The sequence below is a fragment of the Rhipicephalus sanguineus genome, chromosome 3 (genome assembly GCF_013339695.2).
Source record: "Rhipicephalus sanguineus isolate Rsan-2018 chromosome 3, BIME_Rsan_1.4, whole genome shotgun sequence".
In the NCBI taxonomy this organism is placed as follows: domain Eukaryota; kingdom Metazoa; phylum Arthropoda; class Arachnida; order Ixodida; family Ixodidae; genus Rhipicephalus; species Rhipicephalus sanguineus.
In genome coordinates this window covers 45,163,254-45,190,713 of record NC_051178.1, presented here as the reverse complement: position 1 = coordinate 45,190,713, position 27,460 = coordinate 45,163,254, and the positions used below count along the sequence as shown (strand labels likewise).

Sequence of the window (27,460 nt, the reverse complement as noted above, 5' to 3'; positions counted from 1 at the left end):
GACGAACGTCTTCCCCCTTGTCATAAAATGTAAAGTTTCACACAAGGACTTCTTTCAGTAAAATAAGTAAATGCATGCGTATTCAGTAAAGCATTTCATCAGAAGCACAGGTGTGCATTCTTCTTGGAGGCTCTTCCGCCGTCGTATTGAATTTTAGTCCGTGACCGAGCAAGGCCCCCTTTTCCATATCTTGTCCGATTATCTTTCACTGTAACGGGGAGGGGGGGGGGGGGCACTTGTTCGGGATTTTACGGTAGGTTACTTTTTTTCTGTAATGCGTGCAAGCCTGGTTGATGCTAAACATGCAAGTGCTAGTACAACATGAACGTTTCATTACCTGGGAAGCTCATTCCGAAAACAGCGATCGAGCATATAGCATCGTATTGGACACATCAGAAAGCTGAAAGTTTACAAAGCCGTGCAGTGGCACTCCCCTAATTGGCGCCCTGGACGAGCACAAACATGTGGCCGTGCGAGGCAGAATACAATACGTTGGCCAGTTGGTTTTTAACTTACGTAATCACAGCGCGCGCGTAAGACAGCACAGAGAAGAGGGCGCATGAGACACAAGGCAGAGCTAAGGCAAGTTTCAGATCTTTTGATTCAAAAGAGGTAAAATAATAAATGTTGTACAATAAATAAACCTACAGACTAAACATAGAGAAACAAAGGGTGACTAGAAAGACGAGAATTGACAAGTTTTCTACTGGTCAATAAATTAGGCACACAAGTGAGTATAGACGCCTCAAAATTTAAGAGAGGCTAAGTAGACCACATGGTTAACAATGAGAGGCTGGCTATGCAACCGCAAATAGGGTGTCACGACTTAACGACACTGGTACATGCATTAGGAACAGTCCTCCTACATTCAAGGATGTACTAGATAAAAACGCAGCACAAAAAAGGGAAAGAAAGCCACATTTTAGGCGATTGATACCAGGCTGCAGGAGTACTCGTGGCAAAGTGAAGTTTTTGTTGCCATCCAACATCACTTAGAAGGGCTGACCTAAAATAAATTAATAAACTTTTGTCATGCCACTAAGATTGACACAGAGATGAACACCCTTAGAAAAGGAGCAGTGCAGAGCATCGCTTGTCATTTTGAGTCAAACACAACTGTACTGTAATTATTCTAGGGTCTTCGCTGGAAAATGCATCCTTGCTTACCTCTGGAACAGCATGAAAGAACACATACATACAGGAAAGCAACATATCCCCTGCCCTTCAGTGTCACTAAAAAAATTAATGATCGCTAGCTCACTAAATGATCAATTCTGCATCCCTGCAATTTTTCAGAACAAAAGGGGCCACGCTTTTTTGTTCACAGCAAAAATCATTTGAAGCGTACGGCCAGAGATTCCATAGTTTGAAAAGTATGTGCTTCAAAGTGACCCTGAAAAAGTTTTGACATTTCGTACAAAAGCACCGAGCTGGTGGATCAAGCCCTTTGGATCATCAGAAGACCGATTTAAGCTCTCTGCGTAAAGTGTGAAACTTATTGAGGCTTTAAATCTGCGAATTGCTGCAGATTGCAGTGGTTCAGCCAAGAGAGCTTTCCACAGCCCCTGCACATGGCATGTTACAGGGGTGAGCTGTCACACAGGCGACCGAGCCGGAAGGTTATCCACCTGATGTCAAGGTATAAGCTTAATACTAGTGAATAAATGTTGTTCGTAATATTTTAAACGCGTTGCAATTTGTTTTGCTAAAAGAAAACAGTAAAGAAAGAGAGCATGCAATCACAATTTACTACTAGACTTACGGTAAACAGCAAATGAATTCAGCTTGTGTCACAAAAGCCAGGGTTTTCTGGAGCCTCAACGACCTTCCCTTCTCTATAGTGTGCCTCATATCTTGGTTTTGGTATGTAAAACCCCAGATATTATTAGGGGTCAGCATAAGTTAAAAAACCGTTTAAAGGACACTTTAAGAGCGCACGAAAATGGAGATAATAAAAGCTCAGAAATGACCAGTGCACTGGCCCTGAAGTCCTAAAATGGTTTTGTGAAAGTGAGGGTAAGATTTTCTCTTCACGAATAAAAGTTATCGTAATTCTAAATAAATAACAATCCAACAATGAAAAACACATGGTGCAAGTGGTACGGCCTTTTGAAGCTTGCTCAGCTTTAAGAGTCAACAATTCTGCAAACACTGAAACATGCAGATTCGGTGGCCAACCGAGTTGACAGTTGAACACGGGAGCTCGTGAAATCATTGTTGCACAATAATGCGATTACAAACATGCCGAAAAGACTTATTAAAGCACCAAGAATTATGTACAGGAAGGATAAACACTATGTACAACACTCCTGCTGTCTCAAACAGCAGAAAAACGCTCAGCTACTAGTCACTAAAAGCCAACAACCCTCACCGGAAACCATGACCAGCCAACAATTAAGTATGTAGAGGTGGGGTTCGGTACGTTTCAACCCGACTTTCTAAAGACAAAAAAAAAAAAGCAAATGGCGGAAGTGACCACAAACATATTTCAAGGTCAATACAAAGTCAAACACCGGCTGCTTGCTTAGGCTGCACATGCAAGTTCTTGCAGATGACTCGTGTGTTGTCTGAACAAGGGTTACTCCAACTGTAAAAATGCCTGGAGCTGAAAAATGCCAATGTAGTGGGCGTCTTGAGACTTCAGTATGCTGGTTGTGCGGCAGATGGCGCACGGCGGCATGTAGGAGAATCATTCACCGACCGTAGTGTTTCTCGCCGACCGGCCACGCAAGTCAACGATGAGGGCCGTGATGTTATCTAAGGAGCCCGCGTTGAATGCCCGCACGACCAGTTCTCGGGCTCCGCAGAGCGGTTCGTCGAGGTACTGCAACGCCAACGAGGCCGCCTGCTCGTTGCTCAATGCGTCCCACAGGCCATCCGAGGCGAGCACAGCACAGGCGGCGCCTCCGCCGTTCCCTCCAGACAAGTCGAAGGTGAGCACGTCGGGCTGAGCTACCAGCAGACGACGCTCCTTGAGTGGATAGTCGCCAAGTGCACGTGAAGTCGCCAGCACACCGGCCACTCGCCATACGCCATTGAAGGTGATGAAGCCACCGGCTTCACGAATGCGCTTGTGCTCCTTCAGCTGGAAGAAAATGAAGAGAAAGGATCAACGAGGCATTAAAAACAACTCTGGGTGAGTGAATATCAAAATTTTTCAAATATGACTGCAAGGTGATTAGCTGAGCTAGATCGTAATCTATTTTCTTGTGGTTTGTGGTGAACAGCACAAAAACAAAACACGAAGAAATGACAAGGCTTTTTTCTTGGCTGACAACAAGTTGGCTGAGGTTTGCACTGCTGTAGATGAACGAGTTAAGGGCCGCACAAGAAACCTGCGTGACAGCAGCATCAAGGATACTGAAAGAATGGTTGCTCATAGTGCAGGCATCATTGAGGCATACCTGCCAAGTTTGGAGAAACAGAATCCGGGAAATTTACTCAACAGGGGGGGGGGGACACTGCTGTCATTTATACGGACACTGTCAGCGGGATTTTGCGGTAGCCGTTGACCTGTACAGAGTCCAAACAGATAACATCGCTTACACATCGTCTGTTTCACGTGCGAGTAAAAGCGCGCTAGCGCTAGGGACGAACGCGGTTGAAGCAGAGATGAAATGACCCGGCCGTCACCGTCGCGCGATAACATCACTCCACGTGCGAGGCCTGTCGTCGCTTGCTTACCAGTTATTTCGTCGGGCAAGGGACACCATAAGGGGCGCCGTTGAGACGGGGACGGTCGCGAGCGCTGGCGAACACGCTATCTCGACAGACATCGGTAACGGCTACCCTTTTAAGTGCTGGGCTTTAACACAAAATTTCGAAGGCGAGATAACTTGTGGGATAGATTTGTGTGTACACAAACGCATCATCTACGAAACATTAACAGCTGATATAACCTATAACACATTTAGCATCAATTTTTAAATTGCATGTAGCGCATCTGTACGCGAAACGTCCCACCTCGCGTCACGACATCATACAACGGCCACCTGCATCACGAGCTAGTGTTGGCGCCATAATTCTTGCGAGCGCTCTCTCCTAGCGAAAACAGACCGCACCTTTTTTATGTATTTTTGTGTACGCATCACAGGCAAGACGCGGCTGCAGCGCTATGACACGTTTGCGTTGGCAGCACTGCGGCACAAAGTGCACAGCTACTTCGTGCGCAATGAAACTCAGTCGAACCTTTCTACCATCGTTAAAAAAAAGAAGAAGAATCCTTTCTACTCCGTGGCCAGACAACTTTGCTCATGTGGCCAGACAAAGCACTGGACGCGGGGGGCAAAACTGGATTTCCGGGAGATTTTCCTATGACCCGTACAACCGGGAGAAACGTTCAAAATCCGGGAGTCTCCCGGGTAATCCGGGACACTTGGCAGATATGTTGAGGGGACCATGCACAACCGTCGTATAATCGAAAAGCTAAGAACATGGGCAGTGAAGTTCAGGCTTGCTCATAAAAAGGGTACAGACTGCTCAAATAGGCGCACAGCACGAACCTGCACTGCTCCAAAGAGAGAGAGAGAGAATTAAACGACCAGGCATGTGTTCTCTTCGCCCAGAGGTGAGAGACTTCCTTAGTCCAGGTAGCCATGGCTTGCAGCCAACGCCTGAGCCCTTTCCACCAGCTGGAGTTTGTCCTCAGGGTTTAGCGACGTCAGCAATGCCTCCAACTGGTCTTCCGGATTTTGTTGTACGCTCTGTTTGTCATTGAGCAGGATACTTGGATTGCTCTGTCATCCCCGCATCATATGGTACAAAGTGTTCGCAGTTTCCGGGCGGTATGTGTAGTTCCTGATGAAATTTCCGGGGTACATTGCGTGTAGAACCACGCCGACAGTTGCCTGCTTGGAGCCTTCTTCAAGTCACTGTACTTGGTGTCAATCCAGATTTTTGAGAGCAGGTGGATAGTGGTGTCATTGCTTCCTGTAGTGCACGAGTATTTCGAAGTATTGTCTGGATATTTGCTCCTCTGCATTTCCAGAGTCCGAATATCGCTGCAGAGTAGCCCAGTGTGAATGCTCTCAGGCTGCAGCATGCACAGCTCACTTCCTTGTTAGATTCATGTCTCCATTCCCAGAGGATACTTGCATTAAGTCACACTTGAGCAGAATTTGAAAGGTGACTTTAAGGTGACCAGTGCCGTTCATATTTGGCCAAAAAAAAGCTTATGCGTACCAAGCAGTCCAATGAAGGGCACATCTCGAGCTTCAAATTTTATGTCAGTGTTCCATGAGGCGGCAATCGAAATGTGCTTGTCTGCTACCGCCTCATCATGTGGGGCCGCTAGGACATTGCAAAGATGCGGATTGTGTGTTGCTTGCTGGAGCTTGTCGTCACCGTGTTGATCGAACAAGCCACTAGGTGCACCTTTGCATGATTGGTGGTGAAGCGGGTACGAAGCACATGTCTTCAACAAATCCACGTGTGCAGTACAGCCGGTGGTCCAGGAGTGATGGCGTAAGCCGAGTAGGTGATGTGCTGCACGTAAATATCCAGGGACATAAGACTGGCTCCACACAGCAGTGCCGAGTTTCAATCAAACGATGCCAGTTTTCACGCAGTATCAGATTGCAGTACAGACGTGCACACATTTATCGCACTAAGTCAAAACTATGCGTGTCCGTCCGTTCTGGCACTGCGAGTCGATGTGTGTTCCAGGCTCTGTATTAGGTTGGAAAGAATGCTCCTTGGTGTCTCCACAGTGTGCTATCTTACGGCCATGCAAGGGAGCTGGAATAAGCGCTTTTGCAAAAAGAAGGAAAAGGCTTTGTAGTGAGCACTTCAGGCAATATCTGCTGGGCATTGTATTGATTTCTCTGTTGGCATTCGTGGCACACACCAGGAAATGCAAAATTTTACTTAATCGTTACTGTGTACTACCGTTTAGTGCGTTGTGGTGCCACTTTCCTGGCAGCTACATATTAATGCATATTAGTGAGCAATGCACCTATATACTTGCATAATGAACACAATTTTTTTCCAAAAAGCCGAAGCAAAGTTAGGTGGTGCGCTTATTATGCGGGGTAAATTTTACAAAAAAATTTTTGAAATGAGCAAAAAATGTGGTAATGCAAAAAAAAAAAAAAACAAACAAACAAAAACACAGCTTACCTTTTGCAATAAACATAAGCGTACACTATTTGGAAACTGCTTTTTATTACACTTGACTCGTCTTTGTCAGAATTGATAGACCCGTCATCCAGGTCGCTGGCCACTTTGACATCTTGCTCCCACAACTGGTCGTCCTCGCTGCCGTCCAGTGCACTTGCGATTCCAGTCTTCTTGAAACTCTTCAAATCAAATCAGCTGGCAAGGTCCAGGAGCACACCAGCTCGATGGACAGCCTCTTAAGGGGAGACACTGGTCTCGAAACGAAAAGTTTTATTATTGGAGATATTGTAATGAAATTGGGTGTGTATATGTATTTCTTCCTCCTGTTTTCAAAAATATAATTAGTTTTCATGTACTTCAATTAGTTATCAAATTGTGAGAGCATAAGTGAAATCTAATTAGGTAATTTCTTACGGGTCATTAAGACACTTTCCCTCAGTATTTTTAGGTTCTGTTTAAGATGCAGCTGTAGCCAAAGACCTGCCATGTGGAGCTATGCTATTTATATTGTCACTGAGATATATCATCATATAAGAACTTTCAATTGTATTGACATTGTGTAATCTTGAAATGCAATTAGCTCACATTATTGTTCACAAAATTTCATATGTTCATCTTAGCCACAAAAAAATAGCATAGCTCCACAGTCCTATTTCTTACGAATTCAACGGTATAAAATTTATCAAAATTACCTTACAAAAACATAATGAAAAGATCCGTAAGGCTGGTCAAGTTGGCAAAAAATGTGAAGCTGAGAAAATCGCGTTTGAAGATTGACACGCACTGTATAAATTTCTAAAAGGAACCTTTAACCATAAATTTTATTCACATGTTCCCCATCTGTTTCCCTTCAAAACAAAACAGAAAGTGTCTTGTTCCACCCAAGGAATCATATCTAAAAAAATTTTCCAATGTGCAAAGCATGATCAAAACCCCACCATGACAAGCGGCTGGGGGGTTCTGGAAAAGCCATGGGGTATGAGGCTCAAGCGACTGGCTGCTCATGTCTTTTCAGTCTTTAGGAAGAACCTTCTAGATGTTAGGCAGCATGTTACCCTGGGTAATAGGTTGCTATGCTTGAGAGAATACCTTCAAAGTAGTCCAGGACTGTAATCTCAGTTGCACCCGTTTTGTGTCTCCTTGCAAGAGTCTTTTTTGTGTTGGTGCTCTTCAGATGAGTTGCATTTGCCTTGCGTAAACGCAGAGAGTCTTTTTCTAGGCTGTGGTCCCAGGGCACAGCCGAGACAAAGTTTGAGTAAACAACATGGTCAATTACAAGGCCAGTGTAGAGCTCAATGATGCAGCCCACACCTATGTGTGAGCTCCGACCTCGCGTCATCCATGAGCCGTCGAACACAACATCGATGTTCCCTATGGGGTTCAGGAAGTCTGTATACAGCTCTTTTATTACTGCCACACTAGCAGCTTCACTTTCAGTCGCTGTGTTTTCGCAGGCTTTCACTAAACTTTTTAGGTGTCCCTGAACGTCTTGTGGTGCAAGCCTCGGTGCGAAAGGTTCATACACGCACAAAAGTCCGAAAGGGCAGTAACACCTTTGCCTATCATCTGTATCCCCTTCATGGCCCTCATGTTGACTTCGAAGGGAGTGATGGTGGCAGTTCCGCTCACTCTCGGAGAAGAAAATTGCTTCTTCTCGAAATCACAACTGCTGCAAGAAAAAATAAGCTTTACCGCAAGGCCGTACTCCTTGTCCGTTGCCTTCCTCACGCTGAGACTTTTTGCGTCGCATTTGTCGCACTTCGCTTGTGCAAAAAAGTTATTCAAAACTTTCATATCGACGAGCAAAAAATCGGTCCCGGCGTCACCGGTCTGGCACTCCGCGCTTACTCCAAGAAGGTCGAACTTGCGCTGGGTAGCCGACTTTCCAGACAGAACGGTCTTCGTTTGCGCCGATCTCTCAACTCGCTGCGCCTGCTCCGCCGTTGAGTAGTACGCGCATCAACCCGAAGTGTTTCGCTAGTCGAACTTGGTCCCACGGTGTCGTCAGTTTGAAGTTCCCGGCAGGTCCAAAGGGTCCGGCCGCGACTCCAACTCCGCTGCCGACGGTGCACTTGTAGCCGGCGCCTTCTTGTTCCAAGCCCGTTTTTTACGGCTTCCAAAAGCTCGTTGCGTCGATGGTTTCAGACGAGAGTCTCCAGGCATCTCGATCGCGTGGAAAAACTACCGGCACAAAGTAGAGACACGGTCCGTCGAGAAACACGCACGATCATATAGCAGGCGCACACAAACGGACAGCCACGGCGGAGAACCAAGCACAAAGAAAAAAAAAATGACGTGTCGGTCGCGCCAGCCAATGGGAGACTCGGAAAGGCGCGCTTGAAAAGCGCGCCGCGTGAGAGCCAATCAGTGGCCTGGAAACGACCTTCAGAAAACCCGCGCAAAATGTGCACAAAGAAAACAGCTTCAAATCTAGCCCAAGATGGCGGCGCTCGGCCCGCTGCAACGCTCATGGCGCGCGCGGGAAGTTCGAACAAATTTCGTCCTTTTGGGGACATTTTAGTGCTGCCGGGGTGCTTTGAAAGCCGATTTTATCGCGTTTCCCGACCGAATTTAGCGTTAGCAATTTGAGAGTAGGTGCTCAGAAGTACAAACGCCTCGAAAATAAGCTTTGCGAAAAATCGATTTTTTGACCATTTTTGACCGTTCCAAGACCCGCGTCTCCCCTTAATCTTCCCGGTCGGCGTCAGGCTGTGCCCACCATGGGCTATCCAGTCTGTGCACAAGTGGCGCACACTGTCCTTGAATGGCTTGTTCACACTAACATCAAGGGGCTGCAGCACTGAAGTGAGTTCACCTGGAATGATGGTGACCTCAGTGCGCAGCTCCTACAGTTTCCTGTGTGCATTCTCTCCCAGGTGGCCGCAAAAACTGTCGAGCACAAGGAGAGACGGGAGAAGCAGGACGCCAGGTTGCTGTCCCCGGACAGTCCGGACCCAATCAGCCATTAGGTCAGACGATATTCCTCCTTTCTCTTGGGCTCGTATGTGTATGCCGGCTAGGAAGTTGGCCTTCACCACGGTTTTCCGTTTGAAAATAACATAATATCATGGCAGACGGCAACTTCCTGCCGTCTGCAGTGATAGCCAGCATGACCGTGAAACACTGCTTCTCGGCGCCCGTCATTTTAACGAGTATGCTGCATGCTCCTCTCTCCTTCACTGTCCTGCTCATCGGCATGTCAAAATTGATGAGTATCTCGTCCGCGTTCCCGATTTGCGAAAGAAGAAATTCTCAGTCCCGCCACAGGTGTATCACAAACTTGTGAAAGTCCACTACCTTTCCTTCATAGCAAGGAGGCGGTCGCTGATGATGTGCGCCTCCTCAAGCACAGTCCGCTGCGCCACATGAAGCGTGTTGTCCACCCATTATTCACTTTGAAAGCAGTGGTGGCGAGGCCATGCTTCCTGGCTGTGGCTTGTGCGCACGTCCTGATCATTTCGTGCGAAATGACACAGCCTTCCTTTTACAAGTCTCAGACATATTCCAAGACCTCTTCTTCCCCACCAGGAAACTTTCTGGTCTTCAGTCCTCTAAAGGCACGCTGCTCCCGATTCGTAGCGCGCAGCTTGTCGTGCTGTTTCCGCCAGTAACGCACGCGGATTTCGTCAATTCCGAAATGCCTACCGGCAGCACAATTTCCATGCTCTACTGCGTACTCCACAGCCCGTAGTTTGAAACCAACCCTGTAGTTCATATTTTAGCCCATCGCCCAGGGCAAAACACAAGACAGGCTAAAAACGAACTGACAACGCCATCACGAAGTGGAAATGGCTGGTAGAAAAGAAAAAGTAGGGCTAGAACCCGCACCACTGTCTAGCATCATTTTGATAGGCTGTCCCACTTGGCCTTGGTAACTCCGCCACTTCGGTGGTAGAGGCTACTATAGAATAATGGCGCTATGTTCTGCAACCCTCACCTTCTGGTGTATGTTCTCTCACCTCCGGGATACTCCGCGAGCTCCCTCCACCGTTTGCCGCCAGCTCCTTAAAGTTTCATATTTGCAGGAAGCGACCGTTGGCTGGCGTGGGCAGTTTCATGACTTTTGCCCATTGTGTGCTTGTGCGCTGCGATGCCTCTACACTCGCACCGTTCCTGAATCCTGCTGTGGCGCACGAATGCAGTCAACTGCCGATTTTTCGGACTCCCTAGGGGCCATGAAATCGTCCGAAAAAACAAATTCAGGCTTTTTTATTCCGCTAAAGTGGTCAAATCGCCACAGCCACGTCCGAAATAGCTTTAATGCCTCCCAGTACAATTATCAGGCATTTTGGTGCGCGCCCAGGCTCTCGCAAATACATTCGGTACCTGCCGCGAACCCCGCTTAACTACGTACGTGCCAACCGCCACTTTTGCATCTCGTGATGAGCGCCGCTGATAGCAGCAAAGTGCGGAATAGATTACGGCTATCTCGGATGAAGCGCTAATTTTGTAAACGATGACGTGGAACACAAAGACTGTGGCGGAAGAGCGGACGACTCGTCCGGCTTTCTCCGATGCGTGTGCGCATGTAAACGATGCGCACACACATCGCCGAATCGCCGCCCATAAGCAGGTTTTGCTGCCGTGTGAAGCCGATCGTTTCTAGTTGTGTGCAGCACATCGCCAACTAAGCTCACGCCGTCACTTTACGGTTGCTGTATCGTACGCACGCATTTATCATGAAAGGGTTCGTGATGCGCACTTAGTTCCTGACCGCACACGGGTGCAGCAATGGCGAGCTGGTTTCGTCCACAAAGGCAACGCGTCAATGCGGCGCACTTAGCGGTCTCGCACAAAGAGGCAGCAAGAATGGCGGCGCGGCGCGGCACGTTGGGGTTCTCGCCTATTAAATGCGCGCAGTACGCATGCAACTGCGCTAGGCCACGTGCACTACTGAGAAGTTAACTGAAGATGCTTATCGTAAGGGTTGTCAGCGATTAAGCCGTACTGGCGCGTTTGCCAGCTGCCGCCATCACGCCTCCGTGCATTTCCGCTGCTTATCCGTAACATCGCCGCACAGCTACGCGATAGCGGCCCCTTTGAATTTCTAGTCTGCTTCACCCGATAACGCTTCGGCATTGCAGCAAAGCTGACTTTCGGACTCTGCTACTGTCTCAAACAGATCGACTCGCGAAAGCGCTGGTTCGAACCTACGAGATGATAGACGCGGCAGAGGTGGGGGCTTCAAATAATGCCTTTCGGACCTGCAATTTGGGCAGAAAGTCTGAAAAATCGGACGCGGAATAGCTTCAGCGTCCGAAATTTTGGACGTTCTAATACATTGAAGTCTATGGGGCTGGTGACAATGCCACGAAAGCGTCCGAATTTTTGAGCATGTCCGGAAAATCGGGTGTCCGAAAAATCGGCAGTTGACTGTATTTCAGAAACAAGTACAGAAAGAGAGGGACGTGCCGCACACAGAAAGAAAAACAAACAAAGAACGGTGTGTGACAGCGGGCAGAAGGAGGGGGGGAAGCGACCCGAAGAAGACTGACATAAAAAAAGAAAAAAGAAAAGAACAACGCTAGGGCGAGCAGGCATTGCGCATCGGTTTGCGGGACTTTAGCGGTTGAAAGTGGGGTGTGTGTTTATTACGCGGGATGAAAAAAACGCCAGGCCTGCGCTGAAACCGCAGCACAGTCACAGCGAAAGCTGGAAGAGCGGCGTTTCTAGAGCCCGTTAAGCTCTCTTGGGGCTACAATACAAGTACACTAGAAAGGTACCCACTACGCCATAAATCACAATTTTTGTAAAGTTGGGAAGCACCTACTAAGCCATTATTCGTCATTCTGCGGAGAAGCGAGGCACCAGCTACACGTCTGTAAGGCATTATGTGTACTTTGTTGACGCGACGACTGATGACGAAGAATTATGGCTCAGCCCTTTGTAATGGGTTGGAAGCTTTAAACGGCCCACCAGTTATGTTTTTTGCATTGGGTGACGCCCGATCGCTATTTCCCTCTCCCGTCATGCTGTATAACATACGTTGACGTGGGAGAGAGACGGGGGGGGGGGGGGGGGGGGGCGAAGAACTTTACTGAGACCCCGAGGAAATGGATCATGCGCTTATGGGCTTCCTTGGCAACCAATACAAGTGCACTTGCGAGGAACCCACTACGCTATAAATCCCAAGGAAGTGGATTATGCGCTTATGGGCTTCCTTGGCAACCAATACAAGTGCACTTGCGAGGAACCCACTACGCTATAAATCATTGTAATTTTACTGAGACCCCAAGGAAGTGGATTATGCGCTTATGGGCTTCCTTGGCAACCAATACAAATGCACTTGCGAGGAACCCACTACACTATAAATCATTGTAATTTTTGAGAAGTAGGGCAGCAGGCACTGTGCCATTTTTCGTCATTCTACGGAGAGCGTTGGCACCTGCTAAACCCATGTAAGGCATTATTCGCACTTTGTTGATGCTGTGCCTGATGACGATGAAGAATTATGGCAGAGTCCTTTGTAATGGGTTGGAAGCATTCAACAACCTACTCGTTGCGCAATTCGCATTGTGCGACGCTTGGTGCTTATTTTACTCTTCTACCACGCTATATTGCATATGCTAATGTGGTTCCTTCCCGACATGAAGCCTGTATAGGACCTTTTTGCAAAGCAGGTTCAAGCACCGGCATGGCTGAGAGGTTGAATACTGGGCTCCCATGCAGAGGGCCCAGGTTCGAACCTCGTTCCATCCTGAACTTTTTTCTTATTTCGTTTTTTTTTTCCTGATTTCGAGCGATACTGGTTACGGACGGCGGCGGCGGCGGACAACTACGGCGCCAAAAACGGCCGGTGAAATGATCTCCATAACAGCTTTCGCTGTAAAAAAAGTCGCTGCGTGCATGCGCCGCGTTACGTACCGATTCAGGTAGTCGAAACGAACGAAAGAGATGAACTCAGACAGCCAAAATAGAAGGCGAGACAGCGCTGTCAGCTATCCACGCTTGCCGCCTTTATTTCTCGTGTGACACGTCCAGGAACCGATACAGTTTTACAGGCGGATCGCGTGCCTTGGTGTTGTATGTACTGTTGTGGCAGCCCACAGACACAGCAATACTTCTGACCTCGCGTCCACTTTCGTGGGGTCGCTTCTGCCATCACGGAAATGCGCAGCTTCGCACAGAAAGCCTCTCGGTACAACGTTCCGAGCTCACGCCCCCCCCAGTTACCCGCACCGCCAGAAGAACACGTTAAGGTCAAGCTCCGTTAAGGTCGAACTTAGCCAAGACGCAGTCAACATCCGATTGGAAGTGGTCCATAGATTTTCAATATGCTTCACCTCATCACAGCCCGGTATTGCGGCAAAGCTGCCTTTCAAGTTCCGTTACGGTCGAACTTTGTTTGACAAGACACAGTCAACGTCCGATTGGAAGTGGTTCCTAGATTTTCAATATGCTTCACCTCATCACACCCAGGTATTGCGGCAAAGCTGCCTTTCAAGCTCTGCTACGGTTGCAAATGTACGAACTCAAGAAAACGCTGGTTCCAACATGGAGATGAAAGATGTGGCAGAGGTGGGGGCTCAATTAATTCTGTTTTGGACCTGAAATTTGGGTAGGAAGTCCGAAAAATTGGAAGCCAAAGCTTTTTAGCATCCAAAATTTCAGGTGTTCTTATATATCAACGTCTACGAGGCAGATTTGGAACTTCGGACTTGAAGGGAGCACACCCTTGTCCGCCACATCAGTTGGGCTTCCACAGCAGTTGAAAGAGGAGGAGAGGCTGAGGAAATGGCATCCCTGCCTATCACGTGTAAAGTGTTGTCGGTAACACTTTGGTTGCACCAAATCATGTACATAAATACCATTCGGCCTCTACAATGCCTCATTCTTGATAAGACAACTATGAAACACCACCCCACCAGTGCTTCATCAACCTAGTGAAAGGAAACACTTTCATGTTGCTATCTTATAAGAATATGCATAGGAATCCTCTCTAACTTTTTTTTCTGCAATTTCACTTCGAAGTATTCGAAAAATATTCTAGAAATATTCGAAAAATATTCAATTCGATTCGCACTCACACTTCAATATTTGAATTCGCTGTGCACCCAAAATTTTGCTATTCGCACAGCTCTAGCCTTTAACTTTCACAGTGATGCATTCCTTCTATTGTTTGTCCTCTGAGCGTAGTTTGGTGCGCAAGCGGAGCTTATCCACAGTCGAAGCGGCACTCGGGTAATGTGAGCGCCCGCAGCACCGAGTGGCTGCTGCAGCAGGTTTGTCAAGCGGCTGATCGCAAGACAAGGCTTGCTGAATCATGACACCGGGCTGTGCATTTGTTGGTGTGGAGCTGCTGCTTTGCGATTATGTCGCGTACAATTATTTTGAACAACTTATATCCGATTTTCAGCACATAACGGACGGCGCTGCCACTAGCTGACTTGGTCACAGTTGACGCATTCAAAACTTGTTAGCAACCAAAATAATGCAACGTTTTTTTTAAGCAGAACGGTAGATAACGTCCTTGATTGCAATCAGAGGGATTTAAAAAAAAATTTAAAATGGCCTTTTTGAAAAACTATTTTCAAACTTCGGCGTTTATGGTAAATCACTGATGTTTCAGCCTAATTATCGAGTGAAATGGAACGCAATAAAACAATGGAAATTATTTTAAAAGAGAGCGAAAATATTAAAGTTTACATGTACGGATTCTTATTATCCTCACTTTAACTTGTTTGCAGCAATACATTCCTGAAATACAGGTATTTTGTGCAATTTGCCATGTTTTTGATTTTTTTCTTGAAAAGTGCTTCGGCAAGCAAGTAAAATAATATATTCATAAGATTGCATTTCACTTGTTCTTTGAGGGGAATAAATATTGCAACCAACAAGTCCACAGTCTTTTCCCTAGGTGCGCTCAAAATTCAGAAATTGTGAAATTGGCGGGAATGCTTTTTGTGGCCAAAATTTATATATATTTTTTCAGGCGAACAAAATTTTTTTTTTGCAAAACACTTTGAAATCATTGTCCAGGGTCTAATGCCTAGGCCTACAGTAAATTTAATCAAAATCGGGAATGGTGACTGGGACACACTGGACACACCCCATAGAATTTTTATAAAACATCTGTATTGTCTAAAAAAACACACCCTGTATATGTCGTTCCAGGCTATATTATCCGTTAATATTTCGTGGATGGTGAGTGTGTGTCCACACAAATTTATCCCACGAGTTATCTTGCCTTGAAAATTTTGTGTAAGTACATACCCCTTTAGAACATACAAGTAATGTCCCCTATCTATACCTTGTTTAGCTTTTCATTAGGCTGCGTCTAGGAAACGAAACGAGCCCTTGATCAATCTTCCCTCTTTCCTCCGAGTTGCCACAGGACAATCACGAACAGATGTTCACTGGCTCACCTGTTGTGGCTTGTGGTCGAAGGAGAGAGGCAGGGCCTGTCCCCGCCGATCGGCCAGCACCCCCCGAGAGTCGCCCACGTTGGCTACCAACAAGTGATGGCCATGTACCAGCGCCACCAGCAGTGTGGAGCCTGGAAGAACAGTTCCTTTCTCAGAAAGGCATGCTGTGAAGAGGAGAGTGAGTCGGAGAGCCGCACTGAGGCTTGAGTGGCCCCAGTTTAGTTATTTTGGCATAACAGACAATTTGTAAATAAGATGATTCCATCACAGTCACGAGGCACAACACTGCTTGCTATCAGTGCAGAAAAGATGCTCCAACAAAAAAATTCAGAACGAATAAAAAATATGCATGCTGTATTTTCTGGAAATAAAGTGCCGAAGCGCATCTGCAAGTTGCATGGCTGTACTATAAGTATGGTGGCTAGAAGCAGAGGTGTCAGCATCGTCTCGGCCGCGCCGTGAAAGGAGGCGTGCTAGTATTTCATGCCGCCGCGGGGCGGCGCGCACGTCAGTACTGAGATCTGTCGAGAACACCCGCCGACCGCCGGAGCCGCACGTTTCCTCGCTTGCAAGTGTCCTCGAACGTCTGCGGCTGGGGCGTAGCCAAGGGGGGGGGGGGTTCAAACCACACACACCCCCCTCCCGAAATTTTTCAATTTTACATGTGTATATATACACGCACACATAAAATGCACACACGAACATACATATAAAGTATGGTTGAACCCCCCCGACAAAAATTTCTGGCTACGCCCCTGGTCTGCGGTGTGCCAATTTGAACTTGTTCGGTATCGGTACGTACCGATGTGACCATGCCACAGTGACGACAATGGTGTGTAAACAGCAAAGACACTGCTTTGCACATGGATGCATTGTAAGAGTGTGTCAAAATAAATGTCTTGCTTGTACAAATAGACCTTGATTTTCGATGCGCAAGTAATAAAAGTTAGGGGTGTGCGAATATTCGAGTTTCGAATTCCAATCCAATAATACCTAACCGAATAATTCGATTCGACTTTCGAATAGCTCGTATTCAAAGTCTTAAATAATTCGACAGGACGAATATCTAAAACGTGACAAAGGTGCAACTTGGCTAGGGTGAAGTGGATAAAACTAACGCTAACATCAGTACAGTAGGCCTTTCGTTAAAACTTTCACCGATATCCTGGCGAGCGCATGTTTATTTCAAAGGTGATCATGTAATTTGCACACGTAAAAAAAAGAAACATGAGAAAACTGTCAAGCTCTTCACAACTTCGCCCCTGAAATGAAGGCATGCACTTTTCTTGCCTAGTTTGGTCGCGTATGCCGCAAGCGACGTATTACATTCAGGCTTCGGCCCGCGAAACCCTCGGTGATTGGATTCATATATGAAAATTTGTTCCCGCTGTGCAGTCGTCACTGCCGCACCGCAACACTCGTTCAAGAACTCCCATTGCTTCGGCGCGTGGTTGAAACACTGCTGTGAACGAGCGCCCGAAGATTGTTGGGCCCCGAGTATGCATCGAGATAAAGCAGTATTGCACGACCACAGATGGAGCACAATTGAAGCCGTATTCCGCGACCATAGGGAAAAAAACTAGCTACCGTACCCTCTTTTTTTAGCCGTTGAGAGGGCCCCTGCTAACTGGAGTGACGGCTCTTCTATCAACATGCCTGCACGCCCAGAAAAGCAGAATAAAAATACTCTTCCGAACAAGCACGTAATAAAGCTGCCACCAACCCGTAGTGTCCCCGATTTTTCCTTTGTCTTGCAGTAACTGGCGGTACTAGTTTCATGTAAATATACGTACTATTCGATATTTTTCGCCACTATTCGATTCGAATTCGATTCGAGATGAAATTTCACTATTCGCACACCCCTACTAAAATAATGCATTCAAGTATGGTTGCTGATACCTTTACCTGCATTGAGACGTCACGGAGAACACTGTGGCATCAAAGTAAAAACTGTACGGACGTTGTTTTGGTGTCAAGCTCACGGGAAGTCATTCATTTGATTCCCTATCTTCCAGCGCTTCGGGGTGCGAGTGGCAAACGTAGCTGATATACAAGGAAGTAAATTGAAAACATTAGTTTTCAGTGCCAATACACGCTTTGCAACGAGCCGCCAGAAATGTGTCAGCTAGCCTTTGTTATAATCCGCATGGTAGCGTGAAATATAGTTGCAATGAAAAGCCAGAAAAGCGGCTGCTACGCGCGCGCGGGCATCTTGGAGCCGACAACAACGCCGCCGCAGCTGGATGAATTCTCGCTCCCTCTCCGGCGCGCCGATGCTGACACCTCTCCTTCTAGCCACCATAACTATAAGCATACAATGTTTGTTGTTGTTACCGTGGTCTGTAACCCTTTCACAGCCAATCCCGAGTACACTCGTTTTGTCTTTTTAAACCGCTCTCTGCCACTTGTGAAACAACTCTTGTAAAAAAAATAATGCGGGTGTGTGCCGCCGTCTATGGAGAGAACATGTAAACAAATATAACTTATAAGAAAACTTCTGACATCAGATGGAGCCCATGCGTCCACATCAGCGTTGGCTCGCGTCTCTTTTCCAACGCCTCACCAGCGCAGCCATGGCAGGTTAGCGTGCCATGTGCGCTATTTGACAGAAGAAATTCAGGAGCTCTTGACTAATTTGGCCTTCGAATAAAAGGGATAATTAGTGCCTCAGCGGCTTTGAATTAATGAGTAACTATTTATTAAAAGTTAACTATTCGTTAATTATTTCATTCTAGTGAGTGCTACTTTCATTTTGATAACATGATTCCCTACAAAAATGTTTAGATGTCCTCGACAGCATGCTACTGCATAGCAAACAGAAAATTTCTGCATATCATGCAGAAAAAAAAAAAAAATCCCGGCATGAAGTGTGCAGCACTGCAAAAAAAAAAAAAAAAAAAGGCAGTGAAAGGGTTAAACTTTTGTTCGCAGCTCCTTGAAACATCCACAGAGCCATCTTAAAGGTACACTACACTGAAACAATGAATCAGTTTACACTTATAAATTATTCTTTGAAAATTCAACTGTCGTTACTTTCACCACCACAAAGGAAACAATGCCAAGGTTTCTTTTTTTTAAATTTTGTGCTGAAATCTCTGCGTATAAACGTCAGCTTGATGTCATGGATTTTACGCGTGTAGTTTTTTGTGCATTTTGGCCACACTGTCTCAATAAAATTCAATGAAACTGGGCTCACTAAGCCTCTGGCCCCCTCAAATGACAGTGGACTTGATTTTTACCACTTCAGTACCTAAGCAGGCCTTACTAGACATTGTGACAATATAAGATGTCAAGGCAATTGGTGCAGGAATTCGAAGATGCATCGCCACCTGCATTTTCATTTTTTTAACGTTTCCTCGCTTGCCAAGTGCCTTCTTACGGCAAGTGGTGATTTCAGGATTGTCAAAGAGTGATTTACCAATGCATCAGAAAAATAGCTTTTCTCCTTAATGGCTCTCTAATTGATGAACCCCTACTAAACAAGTCCTCTTTGTAGGAAAAGAGGACCTTATTTGCAGCACAGGCAAAGCTACGCGCTTGCGATGATAAATGCAAACAGTTGTTAAAAGACATTACACACCCGATAGGTCGTGGCGACTCTTCAAAATGGCCAGGAGATTTGTGTCCAGCTGTAGAATCTCATCGGTCAGTAGCTGTGAGAATTCAGACAGCAACTGTGGCACTGCGTCAGCACCAGCTTGGTGCCGCTGTCGCTGCACGGCCTCTGCAAGCTTGGGCATCAACGAGGAGAACAGGTGCTGCTCAGCAAACTCTGATGCCACCTGCAGCATGAGGCGGTGCACATGTCATTCATCGTGCTGCCTTCATGCTGGCAAGTCACCATGAGCAGGGTACAGAGACCTTAGACCGCTGGTCTCGCACTAATGGGGCATTTGAGTGGTTCCTACTGAATTATGACTCACCAGCAATCCAAAGTGCAAGAGTGAAGCCAGGAAAACCCTGCTTGGGCTGCACGGGCCTTTCTCTGAAACAACTGAACGAACCCTGTGATGACGATTATGTCGCACGTTTCAGTCATGCCCCCTTGTTGGATATTACAGTGCCTTAGAGCACTGCGAACGAGAGAATGACCCTCCGAATGAACCAGGTAAATATGTCCTCAGCAATCAACACCAACCAACCACTAAAACGCACTACAGCCCTCTAAGGCGACCAGTTGAGCAAACAATCATTAGGGGAACTTAAGCTAATTGTTGCCTCTTTCGCTGCGCCTTGTGATTCACATTCACAGCAGGGTAGCTGCACTATCTTCCCTTAGCCTCTCGAGACTCCTGCCGTCTTATTAAAGCATTGCACACTGCCTTCACTTCCTTTCCAATGTGACCTGGAAATGATTGCATAAGTTGTTCATTAAAGGTATGGATTAAGATGATTGCACAATTGTTCAGAAGTCGTTTAATCATAGTGTTGCTATCTTCAAGAAAATTGGTACAAATTCTGTCTAGATTTAGGGTCATTCAGCCATTGCAGGTAACAGAAACCTGTGAAGTGCTTAGAATGCCATGAGCAAGAATTCAAAATGCAGAATCAACATGTCAGCTTGCCACCTGTTACATCATCGCCTGTGTGTTCACTAGGGAAAAAAAAAGTCTTTTAGGACAACACGATGACAGTTACATTAGTATCTACATATCGGGGAGAGCAGCATTCAGCATCTAAGCACATGATGCCTTTTTTTTTTACATTCGTGACATACTGAGTGATAATAACTAAACTAAAACACCATGGAGTGCCTGGGTTGTTTGAGGTTAGATCAGCTTAGTGTTCAACACTTACAAGTAATTGATTCTGTCCCATAATTTTCAATACAAAGGTAAACTTCGGCACTGGTGATACAAGACAGAATAAAGTTACAGTCGTTCGTCATTTGTCATATGACAAATTTCTTCTGGCACATCTGCTTCATGAATAAATGTATGATAGTAATCAGAGGGAAGAAACATCCTGAAACACAATATAATAAAAATAATACCTGGGGGTTTAACTTCCCAAAACCACGATATGATTATGATGGATGCCGTAGTAGAGGACTCTGGAAATTTGACCACCTGGGGTTCTTTAATGTGCACCTAAATCTAAGTACACGGGCCTCGATCTAGCTCTTCGCCTCCACCGAAATGCGGCTGGGATTCGATCCCACAACCTTCGGGTGAGCAGTTGAGCGCCATAACCACTAGACCACTGTGGTGGGGCTCCTGAAACACAAGAACTGCTAATACAATAAAAGTGCATGCAGCACCAGAACCTTCTCGCATGTTTTCGAATGTTCTCATTGGATTGCATGAATGATGCAAACAGCTCAGTATGTTCAGGAACATATGCGAGCAGCACCAATAACAATAAAACGTACCATGATGAACATATAAAGGTCGATGTGCTTCATCGAAGAATTTAATTTTTCACAATCGATGCACGCCCTAGCTGCAATCACTGTTTTGAGAGTGATTTCTTTTGCTAGGCACTAGCTGGCCAAACAAACAATTTGTAATACTCTTTCTTCTCTACAACAATAATATAATGAAGCTACGTCAGATGACTCAGTAAATGTATTTAATATTAGATCTCACCTTTTTCACTGTGTTCGCTTTCGTGAACTACAGCTGTTGTACTGTGCACTATATGTGTTGTTTTTCTGGAATATTTAATGCTCAGTTTACTTCTGTTGACACACTATTACTTCGGTATCTATCTGTATATGATGCATACAATTTATATTGTGCTTGCAGTTATACCTGCAAATACTATTTAGATGTGTGCACTCTGTCTCTTTTAACAGTGAAGCTGTTTAAGCTGGAGCTCAGGTCGTTCGGTGTGCCCAGAAAAACCTCACCGAATGATGACGTCGCCATGCGTCGCCTAGCAAAACGTTGAAGGATGAAAAGGAGGAGTGGAGAGGAGGAAGAGGAGAAATAAATAAAACGAAATAAAATTTCTTGGTGAGGTATGATTCGAACCTGGGTACCCACGGTCCGAAGGCGAAACCACTCGGCTATGTATGCAGGCACACTAGCAGAACAAGCATTTATGGGAACCATATGAATGCGTTGCTATGGCCGAGAGAACAAGAAAAAAAAAACATGGCTGATCCCTCTGTCATAGGAATCGGTATAACACAAAAGTGAAACGTCTCTTCAAAGACATAGTTGAATGTATGTTGTGCATTGTTTCGGCACAAGGGCAAAGGAATGAATGCTATAGCAACAAATTGTAATGTCACACGAAGAACAGCAAGCAGCTCAAAACTCGCTGTTCAGGCAGAAAGGACGCACAAAAAGAACATACACAGGATGAGCGCGAACTAACAACTGTCAGAGCTCGACAGTTCAAGCGCGCTGCTCAATCACAAAGGAGGTCGCACGAACCAAACGCACAAGTATACACAGGATGAGCGCAAACTAACTGTCACAGTTGTAACTTATTTTTGTGTTAGCAGTGCACTCCTTTCGCAAAAGCGGCCACTGCAGTGAGCAAAGTGACCTTCGTGCTCTCTGTAATTTCAACCCAAACTTGCGGTGAGAGCAGAAGACGTACAAATCACACCCCATCAGATAAGCGTGTGCACACGAGTGACCACACCCTGTGGAGGCACGCGCACATCGCAACACACAGGGCAACGACCTTTAAAGCACGCCCTTCAAGCCCTTCACGCCATCTTGCTAGTGATAACGAAAACGAAGTGCTACCGATCTCCGAGTACTACCACCAACTGTAAATGGTGTACATAAATAGCTCGCCGTTAGTATGCAGCACACAACATGCCATCTGTGGCCGAGTTGGTTGGAGCGAGGAGTCGTAGGTTCGAGTCACGGTGACGGAACTTTTACTTCTAGTTTTTTTTTTCCATCTGTTAGTGTATATTTTACAACGTCATATCCGTGACTGCAAATCTACTCGGATTCTAGATCGGCAGTCAGGGCGTTTGCGTCGGGCTCCATAGCGAAAGAGGCACATGACGTTCTTAAGAACCGGACCATAACTATGCACACAATCATTTGGTTCCCGGCACACCAAGGTCAAACTTAGGACTCACTCACCAACCTCAACGACATCGCCCACTCCCAAGCGCGCGTACTAACTCTCCGCGCGGGAGGAGAAGCCTTGTCACAGAGCAGGGTTCAAGAGTTCCGAGACACTTTATTCACATTTAATGAATTCACGAAGCATTTTTATCTGGAAAGAAGAGTCTTTCCTCCACCACACAAAAAGCTCACAAGACCACAGGCGATGACCCTTAGGATGCTACAAACTAATTCTTATCCGAATCTTGCTTTCATGCACTGTCTATTCCCAAGCGACTTCAGCTCGCAATGCCCTGGCTGCGGGGAAACGTGCGATTTAGAGCACATGCTTTGGCGGTGCCCCTCGTTACGTGGGGATAAGGACCTCAGAGAGCATAAATGGAGCTCGGCCCTCAAGAGCTCGGAATATCAGCATCAACTTTGGGCTGTCCAGAGAGCCTGCGATGCGGCAGTTAGGCTAGGTCTAACTGTCCCCACGTGGGAGCGGCCCGCGGTGTCACCCTAAGGGGTGGCACTTCTCCGGATCTTTTAATAAAGTTCTTCGTACCGTACCGTATATCCGTGACTGAAATACGTCAGCGGAGCCGTGGTGGACTCCGGCATAAAACACTTTCGTGTTAAAAGATAATGAGAAAGAGGAACAGAGAGAAACACGCAGAGAAAGAGAACAATAAATAGAGAGAGAGCCTCAACTCTGCTTTCCCAGGCTTAACAACTTACCCTATGTATGTTCATGTGACTATATCTCAGCTTGAGTGGCTATCTCTAGGCTAGGCTTGGCTGGGCGCCCAGCTCTGTTGTTCCTTCAACCTTGGCAGCACCGCTGCAAAGCTGCCGTAATTTCTTATCAATATTTTATTCTTAGAGCACAAAAGTGTGCGAAGAAGGCAATGAAGGTATACAGAAGAAGAAACAAATACAAGTCTAAATTCTCAGACTATGTGGGGAATTCGGCACAGCTGGCAGCAAAAAAATCGGCAGAGGTTGCTAAAGAATACTTTGCACTGAACGAGGTGGTGGAATAAACATCACATGCGCTCTTGGCTCTGATATGGGTGAAGGCACAGGAGGAGTGTAGCTGAATGGTTGACATAAAGCCTCCTTGCCCAATGACTCCACAACGTTTCATTGGCTTATCATTTTGGCTATTACCAAATCCATTAAAAAGCCTTTAGTAGATTCTCCCTCAATAATAATTTTCGGAGCTTTGCTTGCCAAAACTACGAGGCAATTATCAGTCAGAGGGCTCTAGAAATCTTGGACCCCTGGGGTATTTCCACGTACACCTAAATCAAAGTGTACGAGCATCTGGCATTTTGCCTTATAACATGTGAGCGCCGTGGCTGGCATCGAACCCACGACTTTCGGATCGGCAGTCGATGCTCCCTCGCTGGTGTACTAAACTTACACAACTTCCAATGCATAGCTGAAATTTTGAGCAGGGTTTAATGAGGGGCCCTACAAGAGAAACAGTTTAAATATGTGAGAATGTGAGATTTCAGTGAGAAATGTTCCGAGTTTATGTGTTGAATGATCTGTGGATTCACCTTCACTCTATCAAGGCTTGAGTGCGACTCCTTGCGTGGTATCTAAGTTGGCAATAGCAGCGACTGCAATCGAAGCACATCGTCACAACCGTTGACTTACCTCTCCACCATGGCCATCGAAGACTCCATAAAGGTGAAGATCATGCTCCTCATTGCTCAGAATGCAGAACCGGTCCTCCATGCGGGGCCTACGCCCCTGCAGTGCAAACACGCCTGCATGCTTGGCCTGCATTGCAAGGAGGGTTTCCGTGTCAATTTTCAGGAAGTTGGGCCCAATGTTCTTTTTATGCTTCTTATAACAAACACTCAATAATGGGCACTTAAAAGACAAGAACTTGGTAACAGTGCAATACAGTATGGGAACACTGTTCTACATTAGTGGTGAAGATGGCTGTAAATAATCCGAGAACACTGAACAATCTGTAAGGATGCCTCAGCAGAAAAAAAATTGTGACCACAAAAGGAGTCACAGTATCATCGAAACAGACCAATTGGGCATTTGTTGAAGCAAAAACGCCTATGCCTACTCTGCACTTCTTCTGTGTCTACGAGGAATTTCAATTACCAATCATGCTAAGATACATACTATGGAACCCTTGAAAGTGGCAAAGATGACGCCATTTATATTCCAAAGCATGCTATAATGCCATGAAGGCATGCCAATGATGCATTTCTTCACTGGTGCCTTATTTTGCCACCATTTCCTTGTAGCATGGCCAATGCTGTGGGGGCAGTGCATCCCTGTTATGACACACGTACATACAAGTCCAAGTAATGAACTGCAACCGAATCATTTATGTAGATTGCGCATTGAATTAAGTACAGTTCTATTCTATTCTATTAATTTTTCTTGGCATACACAAAAGCAAAAATAGAGGAGGCGTGAACAAAATGTGAAACTCTGTTCACTTGAAGGGGACTGCGTCCCTCCTTGCAAGGCATACAGCATGCCAGTGGATGTGGTACATAAAGAAAAAAACACTCAGTATGTGCAATTGTGGTAGCAATACTGCAAGGCAGCACATTTTGTGTTTTTTTAAATATAAAAATAAACACTTCTATTGCACAGAAAAGTAAACAATAAAGCACATGTTATACTTCTTCAATAAGCGAAACACATCGAATATACTGAATTATAGCTTGCACATGCAGGGAAAAAAAAAATAAAAACACTACAGAAATACATATAAACTGAATAAATAAGAAATGTACGATTGTCGACAGATGTAATTATGGAAGAGACAAATAATTAAGTTTTTCTTACTTGTCATCAAAACATGCGCACATTCTTAGGGCCTCTAGTGGTTTAGGCCCTGTCGCTTTAATGTCCTACCTTTTTCTTTTGCTCCCTGCACCTTTGCCACCAGTACAGCTGTGCATGCATTTTCAAGTAGTGCAAGTTTCACAGCGATAAACTTTTAGTTGTGGGTGAGCACTCGAGACCGTCTCTTTCCACGTACTCATATGTGCCTGCAGGTGATCTCCCTCTACAAAAGCAGTTGTTTCGTTAGTGGATGCTTCGTTCCAGTGCTGCTACCGCATAACTTCTGTGCCATAAAAACCCGACATAATGAGCCCCTGTTACTGACACTATGGAGTATGCTGCAGGCCTAAGGGTGAGTGGAGCTTCCACTAGTGCTTCGCCAAAGCCATTCTGTGCCACAAGGCTGATTATCAGCACTGGCTGCACCCAAGATTCCCTATTAAGGTGCATAACTTTGTAACCATCTACACTCACATTGTGCGAAAGATGCTTGTATTTCTTACTTGTGCCAGCCTCCACAAATATTCCAGTAAAGTTTTTGTGTGTGTGCTCTTCTACGCTTCGTGTAATAAGGCTGTGTGTTCAGTCCCCACGGGCAGCAAGTTGTATTCCTCATCCACATTCACTTCTGCTTATCTCATAATTACTGAATTTGAATTAAAAACTACAAATAATTATATATCACTGCATTAGCAATAGGAATGTAAGCTTCGAAAGATCGTCAGTCGAATTGGTATGAAGTCAGCGGCATGTGCACAGCTATGAATGATGGTGGTGAAAGAAGGCAAATGTGGTACGAGTTCTTTTCGTCAAGTGCCTTTCACCAGAGTCGGTAAAGTGAAGCAATCTTGGCAAAGCCGTAGAGCCGATAATCGTATCGTGTTCTTGTTAGCACACAGCCTTGTAAATCATTTCATCCTGGCTCGCCAATCTGGCTTTGCCTCTCACAAAGTCAGAAATCGGGGTGTTTTCCAATGGATGATTTTAAAAAAAGCTGGCTTAGCTTCCATGCCAAGGGCTTTGTAGAGGTGCTCTTAGAGGCCACACACTGCGTAGCCAGATAATGTGCCGCCTTGAAGTGCTTAATGAGTTTCTCACCACCAAAACACTCTGGAAGCTAGTGCTTTATGACAGGACTCTTCCGGTTACATGACTTCGGGTAACCCGAGTTCCCAATGCTCACGCCAAAGTGCCCTTTCAAGACTGACAACATATTCTAGACAAAATCCTGGAACAATTCACAGTGCAGGTGGTTGTTTTTGTGGGTAGTGCATTACAGAAGGAGAAAATATCAAGGGGAAGAAGCCCCACAGATTCCCACCCCCTGGCTAATGAGCCTGGTACAGGCAACATGAGACATTCTGAAAGTATTACAGACCTCGCTTACATTAAGAGCTAAAGCTCTCCTAGTAAAAAGAAAAATCTACAAAAAGAATGATGGTCAGTGGTGAGTCAAGGCATGCAACTATAGAAGTAGCAAGGGTGAGGGCAGACTTCAGGCCTCGTTAGTGCGACATTCCTAGATACTTAAAACGGGGACAAGGGGGAATACACAAGCACACCTTCAATGATGTTCATTGAAGCCATAGCGCTGAGAAGACAGAGACCACAGAAAGAGGACGGGACGTGCGTTATCAGTGCTATGGCTTCAATGAATGTAACAAACCAACAAGCCCAAAAGTCTGTCCTCTTAGATTTCAATTATGTGTGTTGAAACTTAGTGCTTGTTTTATATCTTAATAGCTATCTGTGCTAAACACTAAGAATAGTGAGGGTAGCCACACATGCACCATGTACTCATGCCCTAGCACCATCGGCAATGCAGCTCCACTCAATGCTCACACAGGAGAAATCTCTGGGCTGGCATTTTGTAACGATGCCTTATTCAATGCGTTTTGGCCAGTGGTCAAAGCAATGGTCCGCCCACGGTATCAATGGGATCAGCTGGCCATGAGCAGTGGACGATACGACAAGCGCAGAATGAAGCATAATGCATCGCTACAAAATACTGACCCTCCATGTATTCACACAACATGCATACTTACGCAGATGTCTTGCATAACATTCTGCTGAGCAGGGTAGCAGTCAGTGTTTCATTAACGTATTATAATGAAGACTTCGAGAGCA

The 27,460-nt window shown here is 45.9% G+C and overlaps 1 protein-coding gene across 1 annotated transcript in view; it reads right to left on the bottom strand.

Moving 5' to 3' along the window:
- Nucleotides 1-397: 397 nt before the first annotated feature.
- LOC119386597 (protein phosphatase 1L) overlaps nucleotides 398-27,460 on the bottom strand; it is a 28,184-nt gene continuing 1,121 nt past the window's right edge. The window contains exons 2-5 of the mRNA XM_037653882.2: nucleotides 24,170-24,295; nucleotides 19,063-19,264; nucleotides 15,483-15,613; nucleotides 398-3,085 (exon numbers count right to left, since the gene is read on the bottom strand). Coding sequence (XP_037509810.1) covers nucleotides 2,690-3,085; nucleotides 15,483-15,613; nucleotides 19,063-19,264; nucleotides 24,170-24,295 — 855 coding nt within the window. The 3' untranslated portion in view covers nucleotides 398-2,689. The remainder of the gene's footprint in view (nucleotides 3,086-15,482; nucleotides 15,614-19,062; nucleotides 19,265-24,169; nucleotides 24,296-27,460) is intronic.